General features: G+C 67.4%; 2 protein-coding genes across 4 annotated transcripts in view; both read right to left on the bottom strand.

The window, feature by feature from the left end:
- SPEG (striated muscle enriched protein kinase) overlaps positions 1 to 3,037 on the bottom strand; it is a 39,862-nt gene extending 36,825 nt beyond the window's left edge. For 2 of the 3 annotated variants that reach the window (XM_068407176.1, XM_068407175.1), the window contains exon 1: positions 2,163 to 3,036. In XM_068407176.1, coding sequence (XP_068263277.1) covers positions 2,163 to 2,571 — 409 coding nt within the window. In that variant the 5' untranslated portion in view covers positions 2,572 to 3,036. Of the gene's footprint in view, positions 1 to 2,162 lie in introns of all 3 variants that reach the window. The other variant, XM_068407177.1, reaches the window with a different exon arrangement.
- Positions 3,038 to 5,105: 2,068 nt separating this feature from the next.
- On the bottom strand, positions 5,106 to 10,851 carry DES (desmin). Its single transcript, XM_068407178.1, has 9 exons — positions 10,205 to 10,851; positions 8,403 to 8,463; positions 8,119 to 8,214; positions 7,869 to 8,030; positions 7,652 to 7,777; positions 6,705 to 6,925; positions 6,539 to 6,588; positions 6,175 to 6,257; positions 5,106 to 6,049 (listed from the first exon to the last, which is right to left on the bottom strand). Exons 1-9 carry the CDS (start codon positions 10,756 to 10,758, stop codon positions 6,008 to 6,010), a joined length of 1,395 nt encoding a protein of 464 aa, XP_068263279.1. The 5' UTR covers positions 10,759 to 10,851; the 3' UTR covers positions 5,106 to 6,007.
- Positions 10,852 to 12,008: the final 1,157 nt, after the last annotated feature.

Here is a 12,008-nt window from a genome sequence, read left to right on the forward strand (position 1 = left end):
CTGGGGACCTTGCACACAGCCCCCTTGCCCCAAAACTGGCCGATGAGCCAGCTCACAGGGCCCCCAGGGAACAAGGACAGGGTGTCCCTGACTGGCACAGGGATGGCACAGCCACCAGTGGAACTTCCACAGTCCCCAGAGAGCGGTGTCTCAGTGGGGAGCCCCTGAGCAGCCTGGGCCTCCATGCCGGAGGCGGGTGAGCCACGGCACACATACTGGCAGAGTGTCAGGGCAGGCGGGTGCAGAGCAGTGGCACATTTCCTCCATTTCACACGATGACCCTTCTCACTGCTCCGCTGCCAGCATGGAGAAAATGGCCTCGGGGGAACAGCACGCTGAATGCCAGCGCCCTGCAATGGGGCCAGGCGATAGGGCTGGACCCCCCACCACATCCAATCACCTCCACACCATCACCCCTCTCCAGCACCTGGCAGGACACGGTGCTCCCTGGGCACTGCCATGGCACACCACAGAGACCGTTCTGCCCTGGTGCCCCGGAGCCTGTGGGGCTCCAGAGGCATCTCTGCCCCAGGGCCAGCTTTTTGGGCGGCTGTTTGCTCCATGGTGGTGCACCCGTGGCCAGGCACTGGCCGGGAGGAGCGCCCGGGGCAGGGTGACATTCACCCCTTAGGCAATCCCGGCTGCTCTGTCCCTCCCTCAGCTGCTCCAGAAAGGCAGCAGCAAGGCAGGTGGGAATCGGGAGCAGGGACAAATGCGTCAGCACAAAGGGAACAGGCACCTGGGGAAATTAGGCCATGCTGCGCTGCCGGGCAGAGGCAGGGGGGCCTGGGCTGGCGGTGCCATGGGGAGGTGCAGCTGCACATCCGAATGTGAGAACATGGTGAACCCCCACCCTCGGCCCCCCCCCGGGACAGGCTGCTCCCACCCCACGGGTCAGCGCACGTCTCCCACTCTCTCTGCACACGCAGCGCCACGCATCCAACTGCACAGTGCCATGGTCCCCAAAGGCGCGATGCACAGTGACCCCTCTCAGACCCCCATGGGACCCCTCCTGCACACTTCTCTGCTCCCCCTGTCCCCCCACCAGGCCCGTGAGCAGTACATACACCTTCTTCCATCCTCCAAACACTGCTCTTCAGCCTCTAAGCTCACACAGAGCAACCCCTCCCCTTCAGCACGACAAAGGCTCTCCTTCTGCCCCCCACTGCCACCCAGTCCCCCCCTCAAGGCGCAGCATCTCCAGCGTGCCTCCCATGCTGCAAATCCCCGGGTGCAGCTCCTTCCCTGGAGCCTCGGGGCTCAGAACCGCCTGCCTCGCTCCCTGCCTTCACTGTCCCCATGCAGACAGCACAGTCTCAGAGCAGTGCCACCGGCCAGCACCGCACGCTCCCCGACATCCAGGTCTGCAATGCCCCAAGGAGGTGGCATCCATCCTGGGGCAGAGAGGGCTGAGCCGCAAACCTGCCTGGCCCCTGTGCAGGATGAGGCCCACCCATGTAAGGGCCCACAGCAGTCCCCACTCCCTCCCCATGCACCAGAGGAGCACACCCAGCTGCTGCATACAGGAGTAATGAGCAGAGGGGCTACCATAGGCCTCCATCCCTGCTAATTAACCAATTTATTATCAGTCAGGCCCCGCCCACTGCAGGGCACAGGCTCCACCCACTTGGCAGCCCCACCTCCTGCCAAGTTAGGCTCCTCCCCCCAGCCCCACCCCGGGAGTCCCAGTTCTCCCAGTGCAGTCCCAGTGCCTGGTACAGGCGTGATGGTGATGCCACAGGCAGCTCTGCCTGTGGGCAGCTGGTGTGGGGATGGCTCATGCAGGGGCACTGGGGGGTACTGGGGACCATGTTGGTGGCTGCGGACGGTGCCGTGTACCCAAGCTGCATCTCTCTCTCTCCTCCTGCCCTGAGCAGGCTTGGCATCACATGCTCCCGACACCGCCGTGCCCAGCCCTGGCACCCTGCCTGGCCTGGCAGCGCGTGCTGCAGCCACATGCTCACCCCAGGCCAGAGAGCCGCCCCAGTGCTGACGGCACAGGGCACCCCAGCCTGCAGCGGGGCAGGCACCGCAAAGCCCAGCCCTGGCTGGCCCCGGGCACGCACTGCAGCGGGAGCCTGCAAAACACCGCTGCCGCCCTCAGCCAACCCGTGCCCATGGCTGTGCCAGCATGGCCGTGCCAGCGGCCATGCCGCCCTTACCTTCCATGTCAATGATGGCCAGCACGGCGCTGGTCATGGCCTCTCCCCGCTCGTTCTCGGCGATGCAGGTGTACACGCCGGCATCCTCCTTCTTGCTGTCACGGATCCAGAGGGTGCCATACTCCTCCTCACATGGGGCCAGCAGCTCCTCATTTCGGTACCAGTGGAGGCTGGGCCGGGGGTTGCCCACGGCCACCACCCGCAGCCGGATGTCACAGCCGGTGCCAATCGCCGCATTCTTCAGCTTCCGTGCAAAAAATGGTGCCGCCAAGCGAGCTGGGCCCTCCTCAGGTGCCCCCGGCTCCACCGTGACCTTGGCGCGCTTCGGGGGGATGCCGGGGCTCGGCGGGGCCACCCGAGGCTCCCCACCGGCCCTACTCGTGCCACCACGTCCCTGCGCTCGGTGCATGTCTGCAGCTGCCCTGCCCTTGCCCGTGACCCCCTCCGCCCCGAGCCCGCAGCGCCGTGCCCCTCTTCCCCCCCTGCCTGCAGCCCAGGGGTGCTGGGTGCCTTCCAGGGGTGCCGGGGCAGAGGCGGCCCCCCGGCCCAGGTGCCGTCCGGTTCGGTGCCTCCCCGCCGCCGGCTGCAGCCCCGAAGGTCGCAGCGCCGTGGGCAAGCGAGGAGCTATTTTTAGGCGGGGGCTCGGGTTGCTGCTCGCCGAGCCACTGCTCACTGAGAGCCCCGCGCAGTGCGGCACCCACACCCCATGCTCCGCTGCGACCCTGAGCCTGCCCAGCGCCTCGGCACCTGCTCCTCCGTGTGCGAGTCCCACGGGTGCCGGCCGCTCGCTGAGCCGTCCCGGCGCTGGGGCCGTGGCGTCCCCCCCCTCACCCGTCCCGTCCCGCACGGCCCCCGGTGAGCTGCTCTCCCTCTGCCCCCTCTCCTGAAGTGGCAGCTGCCTCTGATATGTCACATTCCTTGGCCGAGCTCCCCCTCTCCGCGGCTGCCGCCCCGGCCCTGCAGCCCAGCTCCACTTGCAAAGATAGACAGGGGCCAGCGCCTTTCCATATTAGCAGTGTGGCTTGGGGGGGACCCAGCCTTCCTCCCCACCTTCCTCTTCTCTGGTGGTGTCACCGGATCAGGACAGAGAGACCCTGGTGGCATGTGGAGGGAAAGGACACCGTCATGCTTCCTGCAACACGAGACCCCGGGCAGGAGCCAGCCCCATGGGGCCCTTATGCCCCATCCCCAGGAGGTAGCGGAGGGGAGGATCCCTGTATCCCTGCTCACCCCAAACTCACCCCGCCGGGAGGCTGCAAACACAATGAAACCCCATCTCTCTCCCCGAGCCCCTGCGTCGCTGCCCTGGGCAGCGTGGGTCCCAGCCAGCCCCCCGTTCCAGCCCTGCTGTGTGATTTTGGTGTGCCCCATGAGAGCTCCCACATGCTGTGCCCCAGACAGCCAGCAACCAGGGACTGCCTGTGCCGCACGCTGCCTCGCCACCCCCAGGCAAGGCAGGGCTTCCCTGGCCCCATGGCACGCGTCTCGGCACCTGGCCCCGTCCGCCCTCGCTGGGGCTGTAAATCTGGGTGAGCAGCACACGAGCGATATGCCACGCTGCTTCCCAGCTGCAGACCAGCCCCGCTGGCTTTGCCACAGCCCATTGCCACCGGCCCAAGGGTGCCAGCATCAGTGGAGCATCACCAGCGAGGGGAAGACCCCAGGATCCCCTCGGCTGGGGTGGCTGGGGCACGTGGAGCGGGGTGCCTTGCTAGATCCACCGCCCAGCCGCAGAGAGGCTGAGCAAGCCCAGGGTCGCTGGGGGCTGGAGGAGAAGCCTGCGAGAGGTTTGGGGGGCTCCTCCTTGCCTGTGCTGCCCTGCGGGCTAGGGGCTGCTCTGTTCCCTGCCTGTCCCCCCCAGCCCCAAGGGCAGAGCCCTGGCCCAGCCAGCCTGGGCCGGGCAGGGAGGGAGGTGTCGTCCCTCCCCAGGGCAGCCCTGGGGACCGTCCTCGGTGTCACAGGGCCACCTGCTGGAGACAGCCCTTGAGATCTGACACCCTGCCCTCCGGCCCTGGCCAGCGCCGCAGCTAAAATGGGTTTGTCACGCTGGCCTCTCCACCAGGGACCCCCCAGCCCCGTCCCCACTGCTGGCTGCAGCACCTGCCTTGTCCCTAAAACGCCACCCCCTGCCAAGCCCCCTGCCCAGCCCCTGGCAAGGAGGGGCAGACCCTCTAACACCTCCCGGGGCAGAGCAACCCTAAACCTCTCCCATCTCTCCAGATGCTCAGCCCTGGGTTCCCCTGCTGCATGCCCCATCTCTGGGGCGAAGGAGCCAAAGCCAAGACCACCACACCCTGAGCACAGGGAGGGGGGCATGTGTGTTTGGGGGGAGAGGGTGTAGGGGGCAGGTTGAGGCTGGAGGTTGAGCCTTGGGTGAGGGCAGGCGTGGGGTGGTGGGGCTGATGCCCGTGGGGTGTGGGGAGGAGGTAGATTTGGGATGAGGTAGATTTGGGATGAGGGGGGCTCTGCTTGCACGTCAGGGGCAATGCGGGGAGCTCGGAGAGGTCCTGCGCACGTGTGGGTCTGGGGCAGGGCTGGCCCAGGTGAGGGCAGAAAGGGAGTGGCGGTGGGGCTGAGAGACACTGGGCCATGGTGTGAGGCCCTGGGTGTATGGGAGGGACAGGGGATGGTCATCCAGAGCCCCTCCAGACCTGCTCTGGTCTCGGCTGCGACTGCCCCCAGTCCCAGCAAGGATTCCCCCACCCAGTGCAACTGGGAAACCCACCACCACAGGCAGCAAAATGCTCTGGGGCACCTTCAGTGTGACGGATGTACACGTTTGGGGGGAACCAGCAGCCTAGGGAAGACAAGGCTCAGGGAGATGCTGGCCGCCCCCATCCACCCCAGCCCAGTCCTGTGGGCCCGTGTGATGCCCCCCTGGGTGCCGCCTCCCCTCACCCCACCACCCCATCCCTGCCCCACAGATGCGCTGGGAGGAAGGGGTGATGCTCCGCTGTTTATTTCAGCCGCCTGAAGAGTCACATAGATGCGGTGGGGTGGGGGTGCAGTGGGGCAAGGGGTGGGGGTGCCTGCCCTGGCCCCCGGGCCTCTCTCCGGCTCCTCTCCTTCTCTCCCCCCTCTCTCCCACTCACTCACTCCTCCTCTCTCCTGTGTCCACCTACGGGTACCCTCTCGGCTCACGAGCCTGGCCCCGTGCAGCCTCCTGCTGCTGGGGGTCCCCGCCATGGGGGGGGGCAGGTGCTGCCCTTCTCTGCCCCACGGGGCTGCCTCTGGGGCTGGGGGGAGCGCCGGGCCCCAGCCCCCCTGGGCCGGGGGGGACACGCAGGTTGGGAGCACCCTGGCTCCGAGCTGGGTGGAGAATGGGGGGCTCAGCCCGGACCCCACTTTTCCCCATCCCTGGCATCGCTGCCATGCACCCAGAGAAGTGCCAGCTCCGGGGAGGCTGGCGGTGCCGGCGTGGGGAGACGGGTCCCCACTGCCGCAGGACGAACCCCGAGCCCGTGCCCGGCGCGGGGAAGGGGCTGATGGGGGGATCCAGAACCCGCTGCTGGGACCGTCCGGCTCTCCGGGGAGCTGGCCCAGGCCACCACCTGCTCCCCCCAGCCCCTCCTGCCTGTGCCCTCCCTCCCTCCTGCCGCCCCCCCAGCCCGGGCCTGATCCTGACGCTGGCGTTGCCGCTGCGAAGCTGCGAAAGCAGAGCGAGGCTTTTGAAGCCGAAGGAGAGAGCCCGGGGGTGCAGGGGGTCTGGAGGCGGCTGCGCAGGGGTGACCCCTCGGGCAGTGCCGGGGGAGCGCTGGGGGGCGAGGTGAGGGGCAGGAGGGGGGCTTGGCGGCAGGACGGAGTCAGGGACGGAAGGTGCCGGTGGGCTGCCAGAGCGGCCTCCTCTACAGCACTTCATGCTGCTGCTGGGTCGCCTCGCTCACCACCTGCCAGGAGAGAGGCACCGTGAGACACCACGCGTGCCAGCACCGGAGCCCCCCGAGCGCGGTGACAGGCACGGTGCTCAGCCCCCCCGCCTCCCCACCCCCCCCCGGTGCCACCCTGCGCTCACCTCCCCGTCACGGGTTTCGATGGTTTTGATCATCACGGTCTTTTTGGTGTGCACCTCGGAGCCACGCTGCTCTGGGCTGGTCTCTGCGGGTGGGAGGACATGGGGATGGGACCATGGGGACATGTGGCATGGGGGGACAGCAGTGGGGCTGAGGCCACTGGGTGGCTTCAGGAGCGCTGGCTTAAACCCCTCTTAGATCATGGCAACACCCAACCGAGTGCCCCCACACCAGGGTCTCAATGTGGCACCCGTGGGTCCCCAGCCTGCCAGCCTGGCTGCAGCCCCTCAGGAGGGAGATTTTCCCCCACACTTGGGACCCCCAGGGACTCATCCCAGGTCCCACTCCTCACAGGGCGATGCTCACCTCGGAAATTGAGTGCGGAGGCAAAGGTCTGGTGCATGGGGATGCTGATCCTGCGGGAACACAGAGGGGAGAGCTCAGCCCTCAGGTGGCTGCTCACGGGGTGGGAGCCCCAAAAAACAGCTGACCTGCTGGTCCCCACGCCTTGTCCTGCCCCCCAGCTGCTCACCGGTTCTCCTCGCCCTCCAGCAGCTTTCGGTATGTGGCGATCTCCACGTCCAGGGCCATCTTGACATTGAGCAGGTCCTGGTATTCGCGCAGATGCCGGGCCATCTCGTCCTTCAGGTGCCGGATCTCCTCCTCCAGCCGGGCAATGGTGTCCTGGTACCCGCTGGCCTCACCCGCAAAGCGCTCCTCCATCTCCCGCATCTGGCGCATCAGCGAGTCGTTCTGGGGAGACAGGGGAGCTCAGCGAGGGGGTGGACCTAGAGGGGCCAGGGGTCACCTGGGGTGGGAGCTGGGGATGTTGGTGGGGGGGGTCCTAGGGGAGAGCCGTGGTCAGCCCTGGGCTGGGTCCAGCTGATGTGGGACTGTGATGGATGGCTATCACCCTCCATCTGCCCAGTGCTGGGCAGCAGGATCCGGTGGGGGCAAGCTGGGCAGGTGCTGGGCAACCCCAGCACCCTCTGCCTGGGTGCCCAGGCCACCCAGCAAAGCCATCCTACCCCAACAGGAGGGCACGGAGAGGTGCAGGAGCACCGGACGGCTGCCCGGGGGTGGCACTGCCGCACTGGTGGCTGCTGGCTGGCTCCTGTGCCCGTGACCGTGACCGTGCTGGAGCGGGACTGTTGTGCCCTGTTTGTTTGCAACCACCTTCCCAGCCTGCAACCAGACACCCTGAGCCCTATGCCCGCCTGTCTGGAGCCTCCCAGGCTGCGGCACTTTTTGCAATCTGTGCCTTGACCCCGGGGCTCTGCCAAAACACCTCGCAGAGGCCCAGACTGCCGCTGGGGGAGGTGCAGCCCAAATTTGGGGGACGGGTCCCCCCATGGCAGCAAGTCAGAGAGCTGGGAAGAGCCCCCCAGCGCAGAGACGTCCCAGAGAACCCGAGCAGCCCCAGAGCAGCAGGTCCTTGCAGGGAAGCTGGGGGTCTCCGCAACGCTGCCCACAGCTCACCGTGCCCTTGAGGGCATCGATCTCGCAGGTGTAGGACTGGATCTGGTGCCGGTACTCCAGCATCTCCTGTTTTGCCTGCCGCAGAGCATCGTTGTTCTTGTTGGCCGCCTGAGTCAGGTCAGACACCTGGGGAGAGACCAGGGTCAGCGGGCACAGCCACCGGGATGGCTGGGATCCGCCGCGCTGGGGCCAGCCCAGAGCCCACCGCCTCCCGCACCTTGGACTTGTACCACTCCTCGGCCTCGGCGATGTTCTTGGCAGCGATGCTCTCGTACTGGGCGCGGATGTCCCGCAGCGCAGCCGTCAGGTCGGGCTTGGAGATGTCCATCTCCACCTGGATGTGCTGCTCCTGCAGCTGAGCCTGCAGCTCCCGGATTTCCTGGGGGGACAAGGTGACACCTCAGGGCACCCGCTCTGTCCCCCGGTCCCATGGGTGCCTGCGGAAAAGGGGTTCACCCCTGACCTACCTCTTCGTGCACCTTCTTGAGGAAGGCGATCTCCTCCTGCAGGGACTCGATGCGTCTTTCCAGGTCAATACGTGCCAGCGTGGCCGCGTCCACGTCCTGGGGGGACACGGATAGCAAGGGTTAGTGGGGGATGTGGCGGGAGCACGGGGACCACGCATCAGGGACGGAGGGTGCAAAGCCGTGCCCAGGGCCATGCCCCGGTGCTGGGGCCGGGCTGCTGGGGGGAGATGGGGGTGGGAGAGGAGGCGGGGGTCCCACGCCACACGGCGGGGGTGAGTACTCACGGCTCTGAAAGCAGCCAGGTTGTTCTCAGCCTCCTCCTTCAGCTGGATCTCCTCTTGCAGTCTGGGGGCAGAGAGGGGAGGTCAGGGGTACCCAGAGGTAGCCCTGTCCCCCAGCAGCGATGTCTCCCTGAGCTGTCCCCAAGCCCAGCCCACGTGGCCTGGTAGAAAGACATCGGATTGTCCTGCATTCCCGGCGGGCGGCAGGAGGGCTGGCGGGGGGCCAGGGCTCTTCCTCCCATTCCCTATTATAGTCAACGCCGGAGAGAGCACAAAGGCATGAGGTCAGCTCGGTGCCACGCGCGCTGCCCCGGCCCTTATAGGGGAGAGTGGCCGGCAGCCGTGGGGACAGGGTGCAGGGTCCGGCACGGGGGGCCCAAGGGATGGCCACTGGCTGAGCCTTCCCGGGGAGAGCAGGAGGACAGGAGGGTCTCAGGCATGCTGTGGGATGGGGTAATGGCAGGGGGACTGCTGGGGTGTGAGCCCAAGGTCGGGGCTGGCGGGCTGGGCTGTGCAAGGGGAGGGGAAAGTGTCCCAGGCTGCTGGTCAGGGGGAATGTGGCAGGCAGGAGACAGAGGTGCCTGGGTGGTGCTGGCACACGGGGTGGCAGGAACCCAACACCCGTTTGTTCTGAGCCCTGCTCCTCCCCTGACATTCAGGGGTCCTCCACGCCGCCACCCCCAGCCTCCCAGCATCGGGGGGTCTGACCCACCGCAGCCCCACCAGCACCCCACTGGGGCTGCAGCAGGGGGAGGCAGCAGGCTGTGTCACTCCCAGGAGGTGGGGACTCGGCGTCGCCGGGGTGCAGGGGCCAGGAGGGAAGGCACAGACCAGCATCAGAGCAAGCGGCTCCCCCTGAGCATCCGCCCCTGCTGCCAGGTGCCTCTGCGCTGGTCAGTCCCTGGGGGGTCACTCAGCCTGGCCACCCCTGTGGCTATTCCCTCCTGGCCCCAGCCCATCCCTGGCACCAGGCAGGCCCACGGCACCCTTGGGGGGTCCCTGCCTCTCCCCAGGCACCACGGACACCCACAGCAGGCCCGGAGCATCCCTGGCCTGCGGAAGCCTGGCAACTTCCTCCCCTCCCTCCTTTGCGTCCGGAGCTGGCGGAGCACCCCCTGGGTCATCCTCCCCCTCGCTTCCGCCTGCCTGGCTCTGTCTGTCTGTCTGTCCCGCAGGGCTCAGCTCACCCATGGGCTCACCAGCCCTCCCTGGTGTGAGTAGGGGTGGGGAACACGGAGGGGGGCACCTCGATCCCGCAGCTCTGGGCGTCCTGTGGCATCATGGACCAGTCTCAGCCCCACCGCAAAGGAGGGCATGGGGGACACCCCTGCCTGGGAAGCCGTCCTGCCAGCTGGGTGCTCCCCAGCCGCCTGGCGAGGGCTGGCAGCGACCGTCCGGAGTGCCCTGCTGAGATGCCCAGGCTGTGGGCACCTCCCTTGCCCAGCCCCACACCGCTGGGTCAGCTCCCCCCTGCCTGCCCCACGCTGTGGGTCGGGGAGCGTCCAGCACTGGTGTAGCGGTTGTGGGTGCCCTTCTCCCTCCCAAAACTTGCAGCCACCATGCCAGGACCTGGCACCCTGCAAAGTGCCCTACAGGTGGGTGCAGCCAGCAAGAGGAACGGCCAGGGTGCTCTCCTGGGGTGAGAGGGATGGAGGAGCAGGGCCACGATAGGCTCCGAGCCTCAGGGCACAAGGATGGCAGTGAGCTGTCGAGGGGCTGCTGGGGAGACCTCTGCTACCACCCATCCTTAGGGAGGGAGGTGCAGGGATGGACAACCACGGGGACACACTGGGACCCCTCCTCACCTCTGCTTCAGCTTCTGCAGGTCATCGAGCAGGTTGTCACGCTCGACCTCGACACGGGCTCGCTGGCTGGTGAGCACGTCGATCTGACGCCGGAGCTCCCGCAGCTCCTCCTCGTACATCTCAGCCACACGGGTGGGCTCCTTGCCCCGCAGGCGGTTCACCTCGGCCACCATGAGGGCATTCTGCTGCTCCAAGAAGCGCACCTTCTCGATGTAGTTGGCGAAGCGGTCATTGAGCTCCTGCAGCTCCACTTTCTCGTTGGTGCGGGTCTGGAGGAACTCCTGGTTCATGGCATCGGCCAGGCTGAAGTCCAGCAGCTCGCCGGCACCTTGGTAAGCGCTTTGGTAGGAGCGCAGGGGTGTCACGCGGGTGGCGCGGAAGCTGGACAGGCTGGGGACGGCCGAGCTGCGGGACACCTGGTAGACGCGGGAGGTGACGGAGCTGCCGCTGCTGCCCTTGCCCCCAAAGGAGGCGCGGGAGAAGACCGGGGAGCCACCGCCGAAGGTGCGGCGGTAGGAAGAGACCCGCTGGCTGGAGGAGTAGGACTGGCTCATGGCGGCGGCGTGGGGCGGCGAGGCCGGAGCAGGGAGCAGGCGGAGGGGCTGGCGAGCGGCCGGCAGCTCGGCGAGGCGTCGGGAGGGGACCCGCGCTGCCGCTATTTGTATCCTGCTGACATCACCCGCCCCTCCTGCTGCCGGGCAGCTGGGGGATGCTGCTGCGGGGGGGGGACGGCCACCAGCCCCCGCCCACCGCCCCTCACCTGCCTGCACCACCGAGCCACAGACTCCCTGGTGGACGACGACAATGCCCATGGAACCCCGGGCACCCCCAGACCCCATCGATGTGTCAGCGTCCCCCCCGGCCCCCACCGCACTGCCTCGTCCCTGGGGGTGTGAGGGGAGGAAGAGGGGCAGGCTGGGGGTGAGCCCCCCAGCACTGCCCAGATCCCCATCGGGGGGGTCTGTCTGGACAGCCAGCCAGCCAGCCAGCCTGGGCTGACACCCAGAAGAAGGGGACTCACACCCTCACTTGCCCCTCCTTGAGCCAGACCCCCTGCCCAGTGGCCACGGTCCCCAGATTGGCCTTGAGCAGCCCAAAATGCTCCCGATGGTGCCTTGACCCCCCCCACAGCAAGAGCACCAGGCTCAGCTCTCCATGTGGGCCCAGATACCAGCCCCCAAACCCAGAGAGGGGGCAAGGGAGGGCCCTGGGGAGGGGGTCATGTGGGGGGACCCCTGCCCTGAGTGTGCTTGTGCTGACCCGCCACCCAAATCCCCCTTTCTGACACGGGGGGCTGAGCGCCTGCCCAGGGCTTGGTGCTTTCAGGGTGCTGTTGAGTGACCCCGAGCAGGTGCTGGGTCCAGAGCGGTCCTGGTGACATCACCCCCCAGGTCCTCGCTCCGGCACATTCCCGAAGCAGCGGGCACCCAACCAAAATAGCCTCTGGAGCTCATATGCGTGGGACATACGTGGTATTTATAGCTGGGGGAGGTACCCTGTTAACTCTTCTTGTGCCAGGCATGCGGAGAGCACGGCTGGATGGGGACCCTGCCCGGAGCAGCCCCAGACCCTCCCTGGTCCCCGTCACCCTGAGAGCAGGACAAGGTCCCCAGGTCATCCCGGAGTGCTGCAGGCTCTGCCCTGTCTCCTTAGCCTCCCCCTTGGCCTGGCAGCACTCTGGGGAGCAGAAAGCCCAGCCCAGCTCCCCAAACCTTCCCAGGATGGGGGCTATTTCACCCCAGGACTCCACCCCAGCTTGCCACCTCCTGGACAGGCAGTGGGCCAGGGCAGGGACCCCTGGGGC

The sequence above is a fragment of the Nyctibius grandis genome, chromosome 9, assembly GCF_013368605.1.
Source record: "Nyctibius grandis isolate bNycGra1 chromosome 9, bNycGra1.pri, whole genome shotgun sequence".
In the NCBI taxonomy this organism is placed as follows: Eukaryota; Metazoa; Chordata; class Aves; order Nyctibiiformes; family Nyctibiidae; genus Nyctibius; species Nyctibius grandis.

Excerpts from the sequence above, each read along its gene's own strand:
- DES (XM_068407178.1), bottom strand. The coding sequence starts at position 10,758 with ATGAGCCAGTCCTACTCCTCCAGCCAGCGGGTCTCTTCCTACCGCCGC. Across the intron at positions 8,464-10,204 it reads CTGCAGAAGCTGAAGCAGAG|ACTGCAAGAGGAGATCCAGC; the intron begins GTGAGGAGGGGT and ends CTCTGCCCCCAG. Across the intron at positions 8,215-8,402 it reads ACCTGGCTGCTTTCAGAGCC|GACGTGGACGCGGCCACGCT; the intron begins GTGAGTACTCAC and ends GTGTCCCCCCAG.